The sequence below is a fragment of the Ammodytes marinus genome (genome assembly GCF_949987685.1).
Source record: "Ammodytes marinus genome assembly, chromosome: 11".
Classification (NCBI taxonomy): Eukaryota; Metazoa; Chordata; class Actinopteri; order Uranoscopiformes; family Ammodytidae; genus Ammodytes; species Ammodytes marinus.
In genome coordinates, this window is record NC_137215.1 from 20,285,934 (window position 1) to 20,308,678 (window position 22,745).

Here is a 22,745-nt window from a genome sequence, read left to right on the forward strand (position 1 = left end):
CACACCACACTGAAATCCCAGCACCCTTCATCCCCACCATCAGCAGTGTAATACACACCGCCACACACACACACACACACACACACACACACCGCCACACACACACACACACCTCTTTCCTGCAGATGGTTAACCTCAGAAACACCCCAGGAACAAAGTGGGATGAAAAGAGGTCTACACCACTTTTTCCCAGGTTTTTTTTCTACAACGTGTCACTCACAACTCCACCACAAGCACCTTACACTCTTGCACTAATAGGTGGGTGGGCAATCTACGAGTGCTTCTTTCAGGAAATTCATAAACGTCCCCCTCGACTTAAACGGTGCTTTTATGCCCCCGTCATCACTTTCTTAAGGTTTCTTTTGAATGTGGTTCCTGGCAAAAGAGGAATAAGACATCTGATATTTAAGTCACTCTGGATGAGTGCCAAAGAACTGGTGTCAGAAGCCGCGGCATAGACACCCCCCTTGTTGTGGGAATGGTTGGAGGTGTTACCTGAAACACCTTGAGGTGAAGGTGGAGTTTTATGCCAATTAAGTGGCTCTGGTTCCTCCGCGTTTAACAATCGCTTAAACTGAAGACACTTTGAGACGGCAATGACAAAATGTCAACATATTCTCCCCGGTTTTAAGAGAACACTAAATAATGATGCAAACTGATGTATAGGACTTCATACACCCATATACACGCCATTGAAGTATTCAAGTGATTGAGGTTTTTCATTGTGTTCAGCAGGGGGAAAAACAAGAATTGAGAATTCATTGAAAAAGGGGTCATTTTTGATACTTTTTCTTGAGAGTTAACAAAGACAACCAGATCATAGAGAAAAACAAAGTTAGATTGTGTTTGACAAAGATAAGTGAACACTTTGATCATGATGAGGGAAGCTCTGCGTGATGAGACATCCCTTCCTTAGTGCTCCCCCTTCTCTTTACCCAGAATGTTGTTGCCTCAGACCCATACTTCCTGTTTGTTTTCCAATCATTGCGGACCTTGAGATTTTACACAAACTATCTTATCTTATCTAAAACAGCAAAGGCTTGGTTTGTTTCACTAGATAATATAAGCCCCAACTTCCTCTCGTATAGCTCTAAACCCTGACTGACCCTTTCATAATACACTCAAACGCCTAATCTCAAAAGGACCACTGTGTCAAATGTACCTATACACCAAAGGAATGTGCTGAGTGACTTTAGGAATCAGAAAGCTGTGTGTTTGTTTTTAAAGGTTCTGTCAGCGCTTATGCAAGCATATGAAGGTCCTTTGTAGAGATAAATGCCACCATTTAACGAAGGGCTGGAGAAAAGATGCTAAATTGGCTAATTACAGATTTAGTGCAGGAAAAGTAAACCAGTTACAAAGGAAGAAAGAAGGGCTTCAATTAGCTACATTGGAGATGTATGCTGGACTGAGAAAACACTGTATGGTAATTCTATTTTGTATCCCCTTTATTGTGCTGATTAGTGCAGTGGGGGTGAAGAGTGCTCTATCTAATCTGATCACAGAGCATTGTGTTTGGGGCCATTAACCTATGGGAGGTCCTAAGGGCTTGACTAGTCAGCGCCTACCCCCCTCTACCTTTTTTATGGAACTCGCTCATCCCAGAGTTCCTCTGTCTCTACAGACAACACGGCAGCCACACAAAAACAACCAAAAGAAAACAAAAGACGGGGGAAAAACAGCCGACGGAGCTATTTGCATGGCTTGTCATTCTTCCACATGCGCAAGGCCCCAAATGACTGCTGACTGAGGCCCCTGGACTTGTCTTAGCAGCAGGATGTCGGCCCCCCTTTCGTGTCAGAGTTGTTGTTGCTGGCTCTTTTCTTTCTCTGGGCTGCATCCCAAGTTCCATAAGAGATGAAGGGGTTAACCTATCCCTCAACATCTGGGATCTGCATCAGAAAAGAGACTAGTGCCTTTACTGCATGGTCTAATAGCAAATCATGCCCATAGTAAGGCAACGGCTTAGTGTAACTGACGTCTGCATTCATATGCATAAAGCACCAGCATCATCTTCCCAACCATTTCACGCAAAACCTTGATGCCTACATTTGCATCTATACAAAACCACAGCAATGCAACATCCCTCTCTTTATGTTTACCAATTTATATTTTTTTACCCCATCGACCGTTTTTTCTATCCCTGTCACCCACATTACACCCTCTGCACATCAGAAATGTGAATACTCTAGCATAACCCACCACACCACTCATCCACAAATCCTAGTTAAACTGTTGTGATACTGAAAAGCTGCCTGTCAGGATGGCAGAGCAGAGATGAAAGCAAGATGGCTGCTGATTGCCTGGAGAGTATGAATATGCAAATAAAGCAGAAGGTAAATGAAAAACAAAGCGCTGGGTTTTTGGCAGCTGCTTTTTACATGTTCCCCTTTATTTGGCATTGGTTAAGAACATGGAAAGTCTATCAATAATGAATTCCAGTCAGAGCAAGGCAGGAGACATGAGGGGAAATCACTCTCCATTTTTCCCTTGTGAGCCCCTGAGCGGTTTTGGGGGCCTATTGTATTTCACACAAGCGTTTCAGTGAACACACACTAAGCTTAAGTGACAGATATACTTTTTTTTTTAAACGAGGGAGATAAAATAATATCCATAACACCTATAGCTTACATAGAACCAATCAGAGTTGGCCTGCGTGTTTTGGCCGACAGTCAAGAAAGTAGGGCACCGCAGCCTGCCAACAGCAAGCCCAATATATTGACACAGCAAGAGCAAAAGAGTAAATCAATTACCCGGTCAAATGTCTGTCATGAGAGACAAAAAACTGGGCTCAGGACAGTCTGATATAGAACAAAAACCAAGTGCACACTTAACAGTCGTTCTGTTGCCACCAGGGCCAAAAGGCACTTTAGCCACACAGCACTTAGCAAAATCTATATATATATATACAGTATACATATAGTAAGCAACAACCTGTATGTTGTCTAAACCCAGTGCTATTGGTCTGACAGACTTGAGTGCATCGTTGGGAAAGAAGAGGCAGCCATCCCCATTGAACAAAAGAGGAACAGGGCAACTTGATTTGCTCTAGCCTTGAGATAACAGAAACCCAACACTCTGGTCCTCCAGTGGGGCTCTTTGTATGTCTGAGAGAGGGTCAATCAGCAGCCACTGACAGATGTGTCTGCAGTCGATTTAGGAGAGGAAGCCACAGTGAGGTCAGGCACGGGTTTCTCTGCTCCGTCCCCCTGGAGGGAAGACAAGGATCAAGTCAGGATGTCCAGGACTGACCTTTTCTCACCTCGCAGTCGTTGGCATACAACACCTGGACTTAAATGATAAGATCTCTAAGCCCATTAACAAACTAGCAAAGCAATAAACCTAAGTGGAAACTTCACACGACACAATAGAACATTTTATTTTATACCAAGTTGCCCCCAAATTAACAGCATTCTGGCAGGGCAGACAATTTTATATTTGTCGGAAAAAAAATCCCATTATTTTTCAAACAAAAGTGAGAGCCACTCCAGTTAAAAAGCAAACAAATCTGAACAAACTCAACTGGAGGTCTAAGTAGTTTTGGCAGATGCTCCAGGCTTAAGTGTCTTTTCAATTAGGCTCTCCAGTTTAAGATGGCAATCATGGTTTAACCGGGAGCCAATGGGGTTGAGGAAATTGGAACAGTTTCTGTCCAAGGCAAAATAACTGGGCATGAGATGTCAGCTGTGGTCAGACACTCAAACAGTCACTTGTGTGTGTAGTAGGCACTAACCCAATGAGGCGATAACAATGGCTAGGAGTATAGAGGTAAACATCAGCTCATGGGCAGTCAATGGGAAAGTGCTGGTGTACAGAAACAGAAATCAGAGTGAAAATGGGGATATTAAATGAGTTGGTCAAATGCATGTCATGAGGTAACGTCGGCAATACACAATTTTCTTCAAGCATGATAAATTATATCACTTTTTATAATCTGGGTTGGTTTGCAGAAAATTGCAAAGTCTGACCTGTTATATAATGCTGTCTCCAATACTAGTTTACTAATGAAATCGGTTCTTCCAATGCCAATTATTTATACATGTTAGCTGCTTTCTACTAACAAACACAAAGGTTGATCAAATCCAGCAACAGATTTTGGAATCCCTAGAAGGAGTGAGTAACACCTCTCTGAAAAACCTGTTTGTTTACAGAAAATGAATGCAGAGCTTCTAGGCGTTCATTTTCTCAATAGCGTAATAGGCTTGAGGTAATTAGGAAAAAGTAGTATTTGGTTAATGACATGTGAGAGAGGAGTCTCCACATCACACAGACAGTTGCACATGTCAGACAGGTCTAATAGACCAATTAAGCCACTGGCGTCGACAAGAAACCGATATTTAACAACAGTTGAAACAAATTTGCTCGATCGTTACTTAATGCACAGGGTTATGGTGTCTGCCAGTTTGCCGTAAGGTTTGGGATGTGTGTGTGGGTTGGTAGGGGGACACTGGAGATGATGCAGGGAAGGAGAGAGTGTTGGCTAGGTCAGCCATGCTGTACAACCCCTTGACTAACAGGGTGACTCATTGCTGCTTTGGGCCTAAAAGGCTAAACGGGTGCAAACCTACTGTTTGGCTTCATTTAAACATTAAACCAAAAAGGGTCATGGAGAAAGCAGGAGGGTCTAAAGATAGAATGGTTCACATATGTCACCAGCAACTCACATGCCCATTCTGTTATCAATGCACAGATAAACACACATACACAAACAGCACTATTTGAATTTTTTTTAAGTTGTTAAAATTCTGCGTCACTGTACATCATCAACATTTATTAAATATCCATTATCCGTCAAAAAATATATGTCTGGAATGTGCTTTATAAAAAGGTAGGCCTACTGTGTTTTATTGGCATTCCCAAGATTTGCTTACAATTGTGAAATACTTCTCTATATCACCTACAGAAACAAGAAAAGCATTAACACTATCTAGATTTTTAAATAAATAAATAAGAAACACCTGCACATGTGATAATTGACAAATGGTTGTATATCTATTTTATTGTAAAATTGTTAGCAAAATAACTGAAAAATATAACCTTAACCTAAAAAAAACATGTGAATGAAAAATAGGTCTATGTGTACCTCTCATTCTCACCAGAATGAACACGCATACTGTACATTTACACTTCCCCCCACGCCTTCTTTTTCTGACAGTGATCATTGCTTTTCAACCAGTGACGACTCGCTCCCCTTTAAGTGCACACATCTGCAAAGGATGTGTGCCTTTCCCCCTTTCCTCCACTCCCTCTAGTGTATCCATCCAACACTGCATCTTCCCTCTGCATCAACCAAACAGAGAGAGGGAGAGGGGAGAGAGAGATAGGCAGAGCGAGAGAGAGAGAGAGGCCCCTCCTCCAGATGACATCAGTGCTCTACTGAAGCTAGAGGCAAACACAACTTCACATTAGTATTGCGATCTACCCGTGCGCCTATTTCCTTGCCCAGCCTACAGATGTTATCTGTGTGTGTGGGGAGGACCATTAAACATTGCAGATAAACTCCAAAAAGCTCTAGCCTTTTGAGTGAAAAGGGGTTCTTTTGGATCTGAATTTAAACCCTCATAACCGGGATTGGATTATTGTTTTTTTCCCGTTTTGACGGGTTCACAATTTAAGGGGATACCTGTTAACTTTCCATTTTTATGGTTGATTATAGAGGTAAGTGTCGTTTTGTCCTGTTGGGAATGCATACTTTTTAAAATCTTTTTGGATCTACTTTCTGGCCAAAGGAATCCTCGGGAGCTGCTTTTATCTAATTAGTTACCCTCTTTTAGTTTCCCTTCCTTTATTTTTTGTTTAATACTCGGCCAGGCGAATGATGGGTTCTCTGCGGTGGTTGTCTCACAGGCGCTTTCAATTAGTATTATTATTATTTATTTTTTTAAATCGATAGAGGATTTTTCCTCAAAATAATAGTTTACGCACTGCAAGTCGATCTGCAAATCGGACTAAAACAGATAATTCATCAATCTCATCATATCAAGCCTCTCTCGTGCCTACAACTTGCTGCTTCGATCCTTTGCTGCGTCCCGCTTTCGGCATAGTCCACAAACACCACAACTGTATTCTTTCTCCCTGTCTAAAAAACATTTTTTTATTTTGTAGAGCCGAATTTCTTGTTACGACAAGCGGGATTCTTCTCCTCGTTCACATTCATAACCTGCTCCGTCTCAGTGCATTGGCCACATCATGTGAAAAGCACTCAATAGAGCAACAGGGAATATCTTGCACTTTATATTCAAATTTTACATCTCTAAACCAGTGGGCAAATAAACAGTGGCGAATACGCAAACTAGATAGGATTAGGGGACTGTGTGTGATTTAGTCTCGGTGTCGCAGCCGGTGAAGACACCCCGGTGTGCAGCGAAAATTGCAGTGCAGATCCCGCGGAGTAGGACATGAAGGGGCAGCTGGAGAAACTCCACTAAATGCGTCTCCAGCGTCACTGTCTGGGACGAACTCCTATTCATCCTGCTCCATTTAAAATTACTATAAGCAACTGAAAGATTGTCTGCTGTTAATACTGACGTCCACTGGAAGAAAGAAAAAAAACACATATCCTGCGTTGTGAGAGCTGTGTGCAGTAGAGGCGCAGCCATGAAGGTCCCCTGAAAACGCACTAAATAAAATCCAGTCAAGTTTCATACGCACCAGTTCGCACATAAGCAGCGGCTCAGTTCACGCATATTACTGTAACGTTCCATTAACAAATAGCCTAACTCAAAACAAATTACCGACATTTGAATGCAGTGGTCGGCTCTGTTGTGACTTTCGCATTAATAAGCATCCCGAAATAAATGCGGTTTGCTGTAAGGTAATACCATCTAGACTTGTGATATGGCTGACAGACAGCAGATTCTCTTCTCTAGTGTCAATCTATGATGCTAGGCTATTGAATCAAAGTCCGCTGGTTGTTTCTCTCTGCACGCAAGCCGGATATTTAGCCTACCCCATTAGATGCGATAAAGTGGGCATCCACTAAGCTATATTTAAGCTGGATTGTTTTATTAGCAACACCAGGACACGGACAGTTGTTAATCCAATTCAAGATAGCCATTTATCTTAATTACAGGATAATGTCATCCTGGCTTTAGTTTAAACAATGACTGATAGCCTACAAAAGGTTTAAGGCCTGATTGATATCAGTAAATCACTAATGTGTAAACTTGACTTCAATTGTCAAGCAAGGCAATGTAGCCTAAACTCTTGGTTGCTTAGTGTGTTTGTGAGTCAAAGACATAAATAGCCTGTTAAACATCATAGACATGAGGACAGACCCAATTGTCTCCACTGATGACTGCCTGAGGCAAAAATCCCCAGTCAATTTCTCTCAAAGGGAATTCACATTGCAGATTAACAACTAACCAGGTCACTGCAGACAGAAATGTGTATTGCCCGAACTCATCAAATATCAATGACTGTGTTCACACTACACACACACACACACACACACACACACACACACACACACACACACACACACACACACACACACACACACACACACACACACACACACACACACACACACACACAACAGATATAATAAGACTTTAAGAAATACCAAAACACATTTCAGATAATCTGAGGAGGCCTCGTTCAGTTATGTTTAAACAATATATCATTTACTAACTAAGAGCAGGGTCTTTTCACCATCCAAGCATTAATATGAATCATTTCACATTGACTACTAAAAGTAAGGGAGTACTTGGCTGTAAAGAATAATACAAATTAAAAAACTATATGGCTCAGGAAAAACTTCAGATTGGCCAGTAATACCAAATCTCTGTATTTTGGCTAGGTATCTGGCCTGTGCTGAGATTGGCTCCTGTGTGCAATTTAACATGAGTATTCAGTGTTTTGGTGTCTGCTTGTCACTAACTGACACACACATTTCATCTTGCAGTGCCTACCACCCCCATGTGGGGAAAAAACACTGCAGCTGCTACAGATCTCTCCTTTCAGGCTGTTACAAAAGAGAGACCCCCGTCTGTCCCAGGCCTCTGTCTCTATGCTCTTTACGGGGCCGGCAAACGTATCATCTGTTCAGACCATCTAAAGACAGCGCCAGGAGGCCACATACCAAATCTGTGAAACTATCAAGAGATTTCTGCCCATTTTCTCTTTGGCTGAAACGTGTCCTGTGTCCCTGTGAATTCAGATGTGACCATGAATGTTCCATTGTGTGTCTGCGCCACAGCAGGCCGCTGACCGGTGTCTTGGCATACAGCGTACTAATATGTAAATCAATGGCAGACACAAGGTTTTACGGCACAGAAGAAAAATGGACAGAAACTCACATCGGTTAAAAATAATGAAACTTAAATCTAAATACAAGAAAATACAATTGGACACTGCAGTTTCCTTTCATGAGGTTAACTTCAGCTGTCCTTCATCAAAATAAGTAATTTTATTTACATGATCATACAGCCACGAACAATTCATGCTTTCAAGTCTTATTTACTTAAAAAAAACTATACATCTGCCAAGCAAGGTTGCTGACAACATACATTTAAGACCAGAATATGTCAAAAGACAAAAATCTGTAAAATAAATAAATCTGCAAATACAAAAGAAAAGAATAATGCCATTGTGTACAATCAATCCTAATTCCAAAGTTATTTTATGAATTAGAATGAATAATCAACAGCAGATACAAACAGCATTGATTTCCCAATGGAGAGCTCTACTGTGTTGCAAAATTAATTTTCAGGGCTCATGAATAATTTAACAGTCAACCATTACTACCTCTACAGCTCTATCCCCCCTTAATGCAGCCTATGATATAATATTCTGTATTTTTTACAGAACTGAAAAGTCATTATAATCCGCAATACTTTTGACAGGCATGAAATTGTTTCTATTTGAGTTTTTCCAAAGCCTTTCTTGTGCAGTGTATGACTACGGGGCACAAAGTCTTGGGCTCTGTTATTGCAGACTAATGTGCATTTATGCGTGCTGAGCTCACAATGGCTATCAGTGTCCAGCTTTGTGTGAGCCTCCCACGCTCTCCACTGAAAGGTAACTAGCTGTACACACACACACACATAGAATTTTACTAGGATGCTCAATTTAACTTAGCCAGTTCAGATTAAATGAAGCAGAAGCTTTGACTGCTAGAGAAATCCCCTGTCGGCCGGCAGAGCTTATTAAAGCGATGGAGAAAGACATCCATCACCAAAAATGTTTAACTCAGCCTCCATTGCCCTCAAAACGATTGTGTGTAGTGTGTACATTTGCGTGGGTAATACGTTCATATTAAAAGGCAACAGAAAGGCTTTTCAAAATAGACAGTGTAGGCATTTGTAAATTGCCCGAATAAAAATGTTGTAATAAGTAAACCCCCTCTTTTGAGACTACAAGGTACACATGCTTGCCTTGTAGCAAACAATAGAGAGGGGCCACTCGCCTGAAATCCGATGAGCGTGTAAAACGAAAAGAGGTAAAAAGCAATCAAGCATCTAGGCCTGATGCTACTTGTAAAGTAAACATGATGTGCATTGTTCAAAGCAGACTTCTGATAATTCTCATATGATATAATATCATACTGACACCTATGATGACATTATGCTACAATCTGTTCTCGTTCTGATTACATATACACCAGTATTCATGGATAAATAACAACACTTTGGTCAGATTCTGTTGTCACAGCAGGTAACAGACTTTTGCTGGGCAAATAAAAGGAAAACTTACTGCAAATGTTGCACCATGTCATATAGTGTGCTATTATTCTGAGTGCAGATAGGTCTCTGGGCTCCCTAGATAAGACAGGCAAGGGAAGAAATGCAGAGATTGTTCCTTTCTTTTTAAGGAGTGCTAAAAATTCAAGGATTCAAATCAATCTACATACTTAACCATATTCAGAGAATGGAGAACTTTTCAAAATGAGGTGAAAAGGGCTATTTAAAATTGAAATAGCTTGACTAAGTGCTGCATTAAAAGTTTGTTCCAACAGACAGACAGAAGATATCCCTCCGTCATACCGCCATTTTCTAAAACGCCAGAACTGAATTTCATCTTTTTTTCCCCTTGTCAGACTCCTTTATTCCAGAAGTTAGTAGAGGTCACATCTGGTGCTTTTTCCCCAGCCTCTAATCTACTACTAATGTAATACTGGACTGAGGGGCCGTGTTTAGATGGAACAGAAGGAGGGGGTGGCGTTATTATAAGACAGCATCTCAGGAGTTGTAATCGAGTTACAAGCCTCTCAATTCCCTAATCTTCTCCTTGTCATGGGCTACAACTGTTAAATGGCTCGGCCCCTTGTTCGTAATTTACCTTTACATGTTTTACAGCCAACAGTGGCTGCCAGCGGGTCACGTGGATGCTTAAATATCAGGACACGAAGCTATTGTGTTCTAAGAGGAAACGAAACATTTTCTTTGGGAAGGGAAATTCTATTTTTAAAAACAGACACAGCGTGCATAGAATGTGAAACAAGGAAGCTTGGGGGTATGGGGTCACAGAGAGGATCTGGGAGTGACAGGGATGGATGCAACTGACACCCTCTTCTCCATACAAAATTCAATGGGCCTCATTAGTCATGAGTGTTTTTAACAACGCGAGTAATTCACTGAAAGTTTTCCCTCTCATTTATGGAATATGGACTAACCTTGACTTGAAACTACAAAGAATACATTATTTTTTAATCGCAGGATTAGTTCTCTTATAAAATACCTAAAGCCCAGCTAAGCAGTGGAGTGGGCTGAGACGGGCATAGGGGCTCCACCCTCAGTCAATGTGCTGGGGTCTAGATCACTGTTGTCTATCGCATAGACATTCTTTCTTGTATCACCAAGGAAATAAATGTGGTCTGTTAAAGAGCTGGCTGAAAAAGGTCATCAGGCTAAATCATAGGCAAAGTTAAAGGTATTTATAAAAATACAAAGTCACTACACAAGAGAGGCCAGAGTTCAGTGTCAACACATTCCTAAACTTAATTAGATTATTCCACTCCAAATAAAAGGGCAAAAAAAGACAAATTAAAGTATAACTAAAACATTTCACTTTACTTGGTAATAATGACAAATGAAAAATGTATTTGATCAATATTGAAAGATGAGTATTGTTGGCATATTATTAAAACATTGTTTTGCTAAACTGAATGTGGTCACTGAATATGTCTCTTTGTTTTTTGTTTTGTTTCAGAGAACCATCCCAGGTGTTTGCAAGGCACAGCATGAGTCAAGCTGCAGATGTGTGAAGGGGGCTGGGCTCAGAAGGATAAGCACCTTGCCCTGTTTGGCTCCTTAGAGGACAGGAGAACATTGGTAATCTGCTTCAGGAGAAGGGACCAGAGCCCAGGATTTATGTGTATGCAGGCTCGACAAGGGAGCAGAGGATTCTGGGTTACCTGAAGACCTGGAGTACACAAGTGAACAGGCCTGGATTGAGCCTGTGGCACAAGGGATTGGCATGGCTCAGACCAGCTTTGTGTCAACTCATCATGCCTGTCGGGCCTGATTGTAGAAAGGAGCCTTTTCTAAAGCTCACCCTATCCTTCACACGGATCTCTATACAACACCCAAAAAATCCACTTTGCAGTTATGGTTGTTGAGCTTCACAACTTCAGCACCCATTAGGATTCTTAATATAGAGAGTGCATTATTTGTCAGTGAGAGGGGATGCTTTTTCTACAGGCTTATCTGCCATGGCAAAGGCATTGAAAGCATGAGCCTCTGACAACACAGAGAAGGTCATCGTCCAACAAGGAATAGCTCAACAACAAACACTGACCAGGTCAGGATATCACCCAAAAACCTTCGGACAAACGTTTCCTTTCAAAAGGATAAGAACAAATACAAGAAGAAATCTTGATTGGATTTTTGGTGGCTGGAGAGGATTTTGCAAATCGTATAAATCAGGTATGACAAATACGTATGGCTTTGCTTCCTTCCACTTCACTGACTAGACCACAATTTCAAATGAAATGACCAGGAAGAGATGTCATGCCGTGAAAGAATAATTAAAGCAATAAATTAGTATTAGCCTAATTAAAAGGTGACTTCACATCAATAGCGGAAAAGGGGCAAACAACCGCTTGCCACCTTCTGTTCTGCATTACGATTTTGTTAATGCAAAGGCGCTCTGCCATTGGTTTATGAATTGTGAAATGATGTACTGTATCTTATTTTTTTAAAGCACACCATTATCACAGGAAATATCCTGAATATAGTGCTGTATAATGATGGATGAATATATCCTCAGAAAATAGTTCTGCTTTGAGCTTAACGTGCTGAAGATCAAACCTCTTTTCTCTGAGGAGAAATATTTCTTCTTTACATTATAAGGGGCCAGTAAAACCCCAGAATCTGAATAGCATGGGTAATGATCTAACACGACTAAAAAGTATGTTGCTTCCACTACAGTTCATTGACAAAGCCTGACTTTGTTCACCCTCATCTTCTTTAGCGATGAAAGGCAGCCTTGAGATACAGAAACGCGTAAAATATCTTGGGAATGCTATTACATTTCACAAGTCAGGCTCAAAAAGCAGAAGCACAGACATTAAAGTGACTGAGCACACAAGTTGGAACTTTTCCTATAAAAAAGCAGAAAACAATTATTTCTTATGGGTTTACTTTTTTAACTTCTAATCCTAGGAAATCTATAGATTATGTAAAGGCAGCTCTGAAGCAACTGGTTTATTGTATTAAAAGAAAAGCTAAACTTTATTTTAACTGTCTAGCAATTCTCATGATGAATTCATGTCAATTTAATGTGACTTATTCAAACTGATTATTTTAGCAGTTGTTTAATCTAGAATGTGCTGCAGGCAGCTATTCAAACACCCAGCAATTATGAGAACAGGAATTTGGCTCTACTTTAAAGGCCCTGTGCATTAAATGTACCCTTGTGTCTTCTCCCTAGGGGCTCCTGAGTGATTAGACTGCCAGGCAACACAGCTTCAAGATGGTGCATCAATGCAAGGCCTTTATCCTCTCCCTCATCAGGGTCGGGCTGCTGCTGGGTCTTGCTAACCCCTTGGTGACCTCCACCTCATGTCCCTCAGCCTGCCGCTGTGATGGTACCTTCATCTACTGCAATGACCGTGGCCTGACTTCCATCCCTACTGGTCTTCCCCAGGATGCTACAGTGCTATTTCTGCAAAACAATCGCATCAAGAGTTCAGGCATTCCTGCAGAGCTTCGCAGGCTCGTAAATGTGGAGAGGATCTTCCTTTACTGCAACAATCTGGATGAGTTCCCCACTAACCTTCCTCTTGGGCTGAAAGAGCTCCACCTTCAAGAGAACAATGTTCGGATGATTACTCATTCCACTTTAGCCCAAATTCCCTACATTGAAGAACTTCACCTGGATGACAACTCTGTATCAGCAGTCAGCATAGAGGAGGGGGCCTTCAGGGACAGTACTCACCTCAGACTCCTTTTTCTCTCCAGAAACCACCTAAGTACCATCCCGTCAGGCTTACCCAGTAGTATTGAAGAGCTACGCTTTGAAGACAACCGCATCTCCTCCATCACAGAGCAATCGCTGCAAGATCTCATCAACCTGAAGCGACTAATCCTGGATGGTAACCTACTCAACAACCGTGGGATTGGGGAGATGGCTTTCATCAACCTGATCAACCTGACCGAGCTTTCACTAATGAGAAACTCTTTGACATCTCCGCCAGCCAACTTGCCAGGCACCAGTTTAGAGAAGCTGCAGCTACAAGATAATCACATTAATCGAGTCCCACCTGGGGCCTTTGCCTTCCTCAGGCAGCTATATCGCCTGGACCTATCTGGCAACAACTTGAGCAGCCTCCCCCAGGGTGTATTTGAAGACCTGGACAATCTCACACAGCTCCTGCTACGCAACAACCCTTGGCAATGCACTTGCCGGATGAAATGGGTGCGCGATTGGCTGCGTTCATTGCCGTCTAAGGTGAATGTACGTGGCTTCATGTGCCAAGGTCCTGATAAGGTGAAAGGCATGGCAATTAAAGACTTAACTACAGACATGTTTGACTGTTCAGATTCGGAACTCATCCCTACCTATGAGACAAGCACAGTCCCCAACATTTTAAGCCCCTCACAGCCCCAATGGCCGTTGTTTGTGACTAAAAGACCTGTAATAAAAGGGCCGGACTTTGGTAGGAAATACCACAGCACTACCACCTCTTCAGGTAGAAAGATCATCACCATCAGTGTAAAGTCAACTAGTCCAGATACAATACACATATCATGGAGGGTGTCACAGCCCATGACCGCCCTACGGCTCAGCTGGCTAAAGCTCGGACACAGCCCTGCCTTTGGGTCCATCACTGAGACCATTGTACAGGGGGAGAGGACAGAGTACCTGCTCACTGCGCTGGAGCCAGAGTCTTCCTATAGGATATGCATGGTTCCCATGGAGACCAGCAACATTTACCTGTCAGATGAGACCCCTGTTTGCATAGAGACAGAGACTGGTTCTCACAAGTCATACAACCCGACTACAACTTTGAACAGAGAGCAGGAGAAAGAACCTTACAAAAATTCCAGCCTGCCTTTGGCTGCTATTATTGGAGGGGTTGTTGCTCTTTTGGCAATAATTATGTTGGCTTTGGTGTGTTGGTATGTCCACAGGAATGGTTCACTTTTTTCGAGGAATTGCACCTATAACAAAGGCCGCCGGAGAAAGGATGACTATGCTGAGGCTGGCACTAAGAAGGACACCTCCATCCTAGAAATACGAGAGACATCGTTTCAAATGATACCTATAAATCACCTGCCTGTATCAAAGGAGGAGTTTGTGATACACACCATTTTCCCACCTAATGGCCTGAGTTTATACAAAACTCCACATAGTGACAACAGTATTAACAACAGGAGCTACAGAGACAGTGGAATACCAGATTCAGACCATTCCCATTCATGATATTGCGCATGGCCATTCATGATGAGTGTTCGACCTGAACAGAGTGGCAAGACTTTTACAAAACACTGGATCTATAAGACTAAGGAAGCAATGTTCTGTACATTTGCCATATAATTTATATTTAAGGACAATTTATGAAGACGGAGAACGTTTAAGTTGCAGGCCATCACTGAACCATCAGTGGGTATTGTAACTAACTGCAATTCTATATTTTAGGGATTTGTAGTAATTTGTACTGTATTTCCTTTGCTTAAGGTTATCGACCAACTAAAAGAAACTCTGTGTTCTACTGAGATATGATGACTTGTCAACTGTGAAAGTGGGTTTTCATTGCTGTGTTGAACAATCAGACCTTAGAAAACCTTGTAGTATAAGCACAGGTCATTCTTTTAACTTTGTGGCTGTCTGAAAAAACAAAAAAGGCAAAAAAATGACATAAAGTAAACTAAGGCACAGCTGATTATTGATAATTTGAAAAGAAGGCATGCTGCCATCTCAAAAAATGAGCAGTCAGTAGTTTTTTCCAAATGCTACCGACCAAGAGGCTTGCTCTAGTAGTCACCAGTTGTGGAGTACAAGTAATTAAAGATGAGGTGCCATGCTTTATTTTTCTGCTTTGTTCAGTGTGATTTTTTTTTCTGTTTGCAAGAAGAAGAAACACAGAAACGCAACCCTATCAGGGTTGTAGTGTTTTTGATTGTAGGCCACAGCACAGGGCAGATAAAGCACACCGACCTTAAGGAGCGTTCTGCTCCTCAAAACAAGTAGACTGGACAGGCTGACACAGAGGACCCCCCACTAGCTCTATTTGTACAAGCCAACAATGGCCAAACAACAATGGCGGCATTCTTTAGTACCATGTACCATACGTCATTCTAGTAACTTGGCCAAGAGGACAAAATATGTTGGCTTTCATTAGAATTACCACAGTGGCAGCAATTCCTTGTTATGGGTATTATTTTGTATTATTTTCCAAATGAACACACTTTTATGTTTCCAAAATTTGAAGTTAACTGTTCTTAACAATTGAAAACCAAAGTGCATTGTATGCCCTTTGGCCAGTCTTGTATGTGCCTTGATCCAATGCTTATTGTATTTAGCTTTTTAAGAAACCAGTGACTTTTTTTCATACACACTTGAATATGAAAATATTGGTCATATTACAGAATAAAAGTGGACAAAAATATCTTTGTTCTTCCTTACCTTGAGTACAACAAAACCCACTCAAAAGTGTTTGTATTGCTCTATTCAGTTAGATGTATCCCATAATGCTTTTCTGTGATTGCTCAATTTATTTTCTTATTTTTTTTTTAGGAATTTCTATCTTTGTACAAATCTGAACTGCCATGGAGTACAGAAATAAAGATACATATCTCAAATAACTAACTAAGCACACATAAAAATGCTTGTGAACAAGAAAAAAAAAACACATCTTCCCTTCAAAGACATAGTGAAAGTACAATAACTCAGATACTGTTCTTAAAACACAGTTTTCCACTCCATGGGCAGTCCGCAGAGCAACATCTGCTTGAGGCTGCTGCTGTTCTTTCGTGCAGTGAAGCCATGTGTGACTTTTCCGATTGGCCAGAGAGAGAAATGTCACAGTAGAGTATAAATGGGGCTGTGGAGAGATTGGACAGTAGGGTTTGATGAACCTCCTGGGCACCAGGGCAACATAGACTAATGATGAACCACCATATGGCGGGTGGTACAGGCAGACCCTGATGGGGATGCCCATCCCTGCAGAGGACAGAGTATATATACACGGCTGCAGGCTCCAGGCAGCTCATTTAATGACATGGTTGAGCTCACCAGGGCAAGGGCCCATGAAAAGGTACACATGCAAAAGCAGTAAAATAGCCTATTAGCACATTTTACAAATCTAAAAAACATCTTGTGAAAGCTTATATAAAGTAACCACATTTCAGATTATATTAACTACATGCTAGCATTTACCACACTCTAACACAAAAGCACATATGTATCACAAAATATCACACACTCACATTCCCACACCCACAAGCTCTTAACACAGAGAAAGCTTTAATTACAGTTAGGGGCGTCGCTAAAAGCTGCACGAGCTATCCAAACCTTAAGTATATACTAACCCTGCCCTTTATACTAAATATATATCACATTAACTTGGAATTAAAGTAAACAGACTCTCTACTTTAGAACACGGAAAAGTAATAGTTTCCATATGAATGCTGAAAAAGCTTTAATATGGGATGAAACAGTTGGTAATCTTTAATTTTGCTGAAGTGAACAAAGTATCCTCATCAGTTGAAACATTTCTGAAACTCTGTGTGGCCTTAAACAAAGACACAAAATAAACAATAAAATGTGCTATGATCTTTTTTAGGTTAATTAAACTATTTCTGCTATCTGCCGATCTGATAAGGTGTAAGTAGAGATATCAGGCTATTGCTGATGAATGCGGTGGCTTTACAATTGTTGAGAAAGGGAAAAGTGCTCCCTTCCTTGAGCAGATAGTTCATATGTCTAGTGATTGCAAGAACCGTTTGAAATGTTTCAAGGGTTATTCTTAAGCCAAAATGACTTTGTGTTTCAGTGTCATCACTTCAGTTCCTTTAGCTAGCAGGATTTGATGAATGATTATTTTGCTTTTTAAATTAAATAAATCACATGGGTTTTTAATTAGTAAAGTCCCGTTGAATGAACAAGGCCCTCTCACATATTCTCTTACCTGTGTGATAAATTATAGTTTAGCCAAATGGTGAAAGGGGCCTGCTATTGTTGTGACTTTCCCCGAAATAATACATTAACCAAAGCAGCTTTGTACATTTCAGCTAACCAAGTATGAGATCAAATTAATGAACCAGTCTGTTGACGACCCTGTGTGACCTCACTTATCACTCATGACCCTTGACCCATCAGTCCCTTTAAACAATTCCTTAAATCACTCTCATGTTCTCACTGAGGTCAGACACGTCTTTAAACACCACAAGATGCCACATGCATTTGTCTCCAGTGTGACACACTCAGAACTCAATTATGTGTGTCTTCTATGTAACCCAGAGAGTCAAACTAATGGAGGCAGCTGCACTGTCTGCCCCAGGCTTCTGTTATTCCTATTGTGATGTAATGATCAGGCAGCCGGTCACATTTGCATTCCTATAGATGCTCATATCAGTGCCCCCGAATGACCTCACTGTTGCCAATAGCTGGGCCTGGTTATTCTCCATCAGCACCATTAGCAAGATCAGAAAAAGCACAGGCCATGTGACCCTATGACTGATTATATGTCAGTGATGTAAGGTCAGACTCAGTTCAATGATCTCAAGAGATGAAAAACGGATGCATATCAGTGCCCGCAAAACATAGCCAGTCATCAGGGACGGTCCACCATATGGATGCGCTATTCAGGAGGCAACCCCTGGCATTCACTGCAGGCCATTATTAGCAGGGACAAAAAATGATGGGGAAAAACACTACAAAGAACAGGTCAGATGTTTTTGGTATTGTCTTAATTGCCCTCAGAACCATACAAAGGCACACTTAAGATTGGAGATAGGTGGTGTATGAGAGAAATAGCTTGGATTTGAAACTAAGATAACTCAAAATCAATCCCATGTGTCAGGGTTATGGAATCACCCAAATGATATACTTCGGTCACACACTACTAATAACTACCAAAAAAAAATACTCCTAATATCCATAATGTACATGAAAGGTCATGTCTCACAAAACCTAAGCATATGCAACATTTTGTTCTTACAATAGTTAACACAATAAATGATAATTTTCAAATTGACGAAAAGAAAGTGCACTTCATCAACACATAGGCTTGGATGCCAACAATAACCACACAATCAAAACATCCAGTTGCAAACAGCTTGCACATCAAACAGACCTATAATTTAATGGTCTCTAAAATCCTAGCGGTGAGGGTAGGTCAGAAGGCGAAACAAGGCTCAGTGCCTTAGACCAAGTACACACTTTTGACAAGATGTTAACATTCTGTGTCTACGTTTATACTGTGTGAGAATGTGTGGTATAAAAAGAAAGAAAGTGAGAGTTGATGCTCTGATGTGAAGAACTTTCTTTTTATATGAATCCTCGGCACAATGTGTATGGTTCAATCACATATTTCTTCATGTCTTTGGTGCTATACATTACTCAAATGCACCGTTATTAAAGCAAGCATTTTGTCAAAATCTAGGTGTGGTCACAAAGACACAGACGCATGACTATCAATGATGGGAATTCCATATTAGGGAGGGATCCCCAGACATCTCGACAAACATGAAACTTTTGTCATTTGACTATTCCTGTAAAATCGACAATGGTCAAATGAGGTAAAAACTGACAGTCTGAGTTTTAAACAAAAGGGACAGGATGCTTATGATTTTCATGCATCTTTATCACCTCTTCATGCAATGACAATGAGATGCTCATGCTTACCAATGCAATGTCTGCATGACTGAGGGTGCTTTGTCTATTTAAATGTGATTATCAATGTGATAGTAGAGATGATTACTTGTGCTTTCATGTGAACCGGTGCACATTGTTCACACATCTAATTAACACAGACAATCATAACTGAGTGATAAGCATGCTAGCAGAATAACCTTTAGTTGTCACCTCCCTTCCTCAAGACTGTCATGTGAAGTTGTAGCTCTCAGTCACAAGCACAGTCTGTTTTTGCTGTAAAAGAGTGGAGGGCCAAAAACCTGTGTCCGGTGAGAGACATGTCAGTGTGAGTGATGTGCTCCTGTGTGAGGGTGTTGTCCTTTTCACTCTGTCTCTGACCAAACCCCCCTCCACATCCTTCAGGCCAAGACCTTCTCCATCTCTTCACATTACTCAGTGACCTGAAACCACAGGGCTAAAAAACCTAACTGGCTCCTCAATCTTCTTAATGAATCCAATTTTTTGCCTCAGAGCACAAGGCGTGCGCATACATCCATCGCAACTCTAAATTATCTGACATTAATACAAATTAACAAGAGCCACTGCCATCAAGATAGTGCCACCCCACAATGGTGCAGACAATGACAACGCATCTATATAACTGTATGAAGACAGCAACTCATTCTATACCCCAAAATACAGTCAATAATCTCATTTAAAACAGACTACAACCACAACAAAAGCAGAGGGGCTGATTGGTGTCTGTGCCATTACACTATGAATTATACACGATATGTTATGAAAATATCCATATAATTGACTCTGCTCTATAGCAGCCATTAATGTCTGTCCTCCATTAAGTGGTTTAAATGATCTTGTAAGAGGCAATACATCTCCTGATGCCCTTTATGAGATCTACACCACGTCCCCCTTAGAACCCAATCGACCTCCAGTGCCATTTGTCCATGAAGTCTGATGCAGGGAAATAATTATTTAATTTCTAAAGGTTCTGAGAGGTCCAACTTGTCCATTACCCCCAGTAGATGTGTAGCCCTGCAGAGGGAGGCCAAGGCTTCTCTTCGATCCATTCTCCTCTCTCATTTATGTTAAGCCAGCTTTAAATGTCAGTACAGTATTTGCATGCCAATGCACATCTGTCGGCAGCTCATTATTTTCAGATGTTGACAGGGTAATCGCATGCAAGTTTAGCCCACTTTGCTAACATAATGCTTGCTACAGCCGAGTCATACAGAATAGCCAAGGTTCGTGTCTGCAGTGTTTTTATTCACTTTGGCTTTCAGGGAGGAGCTGCAGCAACCTCACATAATAAGCACACCAGAATTGACAGGGAATGTTCCACGGTGACCAGTGACTAACCATTAGGGCTGGCCCGAATTATTCGAATATCCGAGTATTTGTTTGTTGAATTAGTATTCGGAGCTCAATTCAGTATTCAGAATATTAGTTTTTCTTTTTCTTTTTCTAAAAAAAAACAATTATTTATTTATTTATTTTTAATTGTTTTGCAAAGGTAGCTCAAACTACAACATATTTTGTCAGAAAATAATATTTTAGATACACAAGTTATACAACTGTTGTAAAATACAACTTAGACGTTAATTTAAAATATATTATCGAATTATTTGAACTTTGACCTAGTTGGCCGCTGACCTTTCAATGCGCAACCGGTGATATCAGCTGTAGGCTACTTGATGTTACCAGAGCGAGGCAAACTAAAGCAGCACCAAGTGCAGTAGGGAGCGAGAGATGGAGGAAGAATAGAGTATGTGTTCCTCTTAACTCTATACCACAACATTAGCGCAATTTTGGAGGGGAAAGTAATTCTTGGCGTAATGCTAACGTTAGCTTAGCTTAGCTGTTTGTGTAGGCTACATTCGCAATGCAGCGCTGCTATTGCCCGTCATCTACAGTGACTTGCTTGCATGATGGGAATACGCGATCAATAATGGATATAATATGGACACAAAAGACTATCAATATTGGATCTTTGTATGGATTTATAAATCACCGAAAAGATGCATGTTCCGGGATGAATTGAAACGCTCCAGTAAGGGTTAAGGTGACAGAGAGGCCAGTTGATTTGGAACGGAACAACAGCTGTTCGCTTCCACAGGGGAAAAGTAAGGAACTCCGAATTTATTACCGTTCTAAAGTTATTAAAGCATCAAAAAACTAAGCAGCATGCTGTCTCGGCTCTCTGTTTTAGTGAGCACATTGGGATTATTAATTTAGGTTTTTATGGTGTGTTTTTTTAGAACGAGTACTCGAATATTTGCTCGGAATATCCAACGAATATTCGAAGCCTGTAAAATGGCATTCGGGCCAGCACTACTAACCATCAACTCACTTTACTAAATAACACTAATGTAAAAAGGTTATCAATTACATCCTGAGGACTCTTCCACTACGTAGACGAAATGTGTTCTTCCTAAATGTTTTGAGGATGAAGATTGAGCAGAGCTTGACTCTACCTCAGACAGTCTGACCTTCAGAGGAGAGCTCATTTCATCTCTCCAGAGAGGTCTATATTGCCCTTCATTCTCACAGACAGCAGCCCTGGCACACCTCAGCTGTGGCTAACACATAGATGTTTGCTCAAGGGTAACAATGTGTTGGTACTTCTCCAAGACGTGCACAATTCAGCAGTGTCAGTGCCTCTTAGGCACTGTAAAACAACCTGTCACCATTCATAAGGGCACCAAAAGGGAGAACGCAGACACTTCAAGGCCTAATTATTTTGCTGTTTTCTAGCACCCCGACAAAAGTGCCATAAAAGGGGTAACATCCCTGACCCAGTGTTAACCGACCACCTCAAAGAGTTAATAACTTTTCATGTGGACTTGGTGCACTCACATAGTTTCTGTCACAGTTACCAAACTCTTGGAGAATTGTTGGAGCTGACATTGGAGGTTTAAAACACATGAATGCAGTTAGTGGGCTGTCTCCCACTCTCAGAAGTGAGGAAAAGTGAAAACAGTGTCATCTTGTAACTATACCAGTTACGCTGTGCCAGGTTGAACGACTGCAGTACAGCACGCCCCCCCCCCCCTCCCTCTCCCCATTCAAACACACGCAGTCAACCCCACTGAAAAAAAGTTAAGAGGTAAAAGTTCGGGGGAGAAGCCACCAATGGGCATGGTAGGGTGGTGGGATGTGGGATTAATTAAAAGCTGCTGTCACTGTGGTGTTCTGGTGACACGCAGCCACACGATTACTGAGATCTCTGTGTGAGAGGAATCTGCTACCCGCAACTCATTTCCTTTCCATTGAGGGGGGGGGAGCAAAATGGGACCGTCTGTTGTACAAAATACCAAGAGAGACTAATTTTTCATTTAAAGGAATGTGAGTATGTAAAAAAGAAGGAAAAGGGCAAGGGATGGGAGAAGAAGAATGGGGAGAAATTATTTTGTTTTAGAATAGAAGTCTGCTGAATCTATTTCAATCGAGTGTTACACTGGGCTGGTCGGAGGGCGAAGTCAAAA

The 22,745-nt window shown here is 41.2% G+C and overlaps 2 protein-coding genes across 6 annotated transcripts in view; one reads left to right on the plus strand and one right to left on the minus strand.

Moving 5' to 3' along the window:
- Positions 1-22,745, minus strand: part of macrod2 (mono-ADP ribosylhydrolase 2) — a 425,756-nt gene that overhangs the window by 347,030 nt on the left and 55,981 nt on the right. The gene's annotated exons all lie outside the window — the stretch shown is intronic.
- flrt3 (fibronectin leucine rich transmembrane 3) lies at positions 5,566-15,063 on the plus strand. The gene is made up of 3 exons (XM_080036746.1): positions 5,566-5,658; positions 11,152-11,867; positions 12,874-15,063. The coding sequence occupies exon 3, from the start codon at positions 12,916-12,918 to the stop codon at positions 14,866-14,868; it is 1,953 nt and encodes a 650-aa protein (XP_079892872.1). The 5' UTR covers positions 5,566-5,658; positions 11,152-11,867; positions 12,874-12,915; the 3' UTR covers positions 14,869-15,063.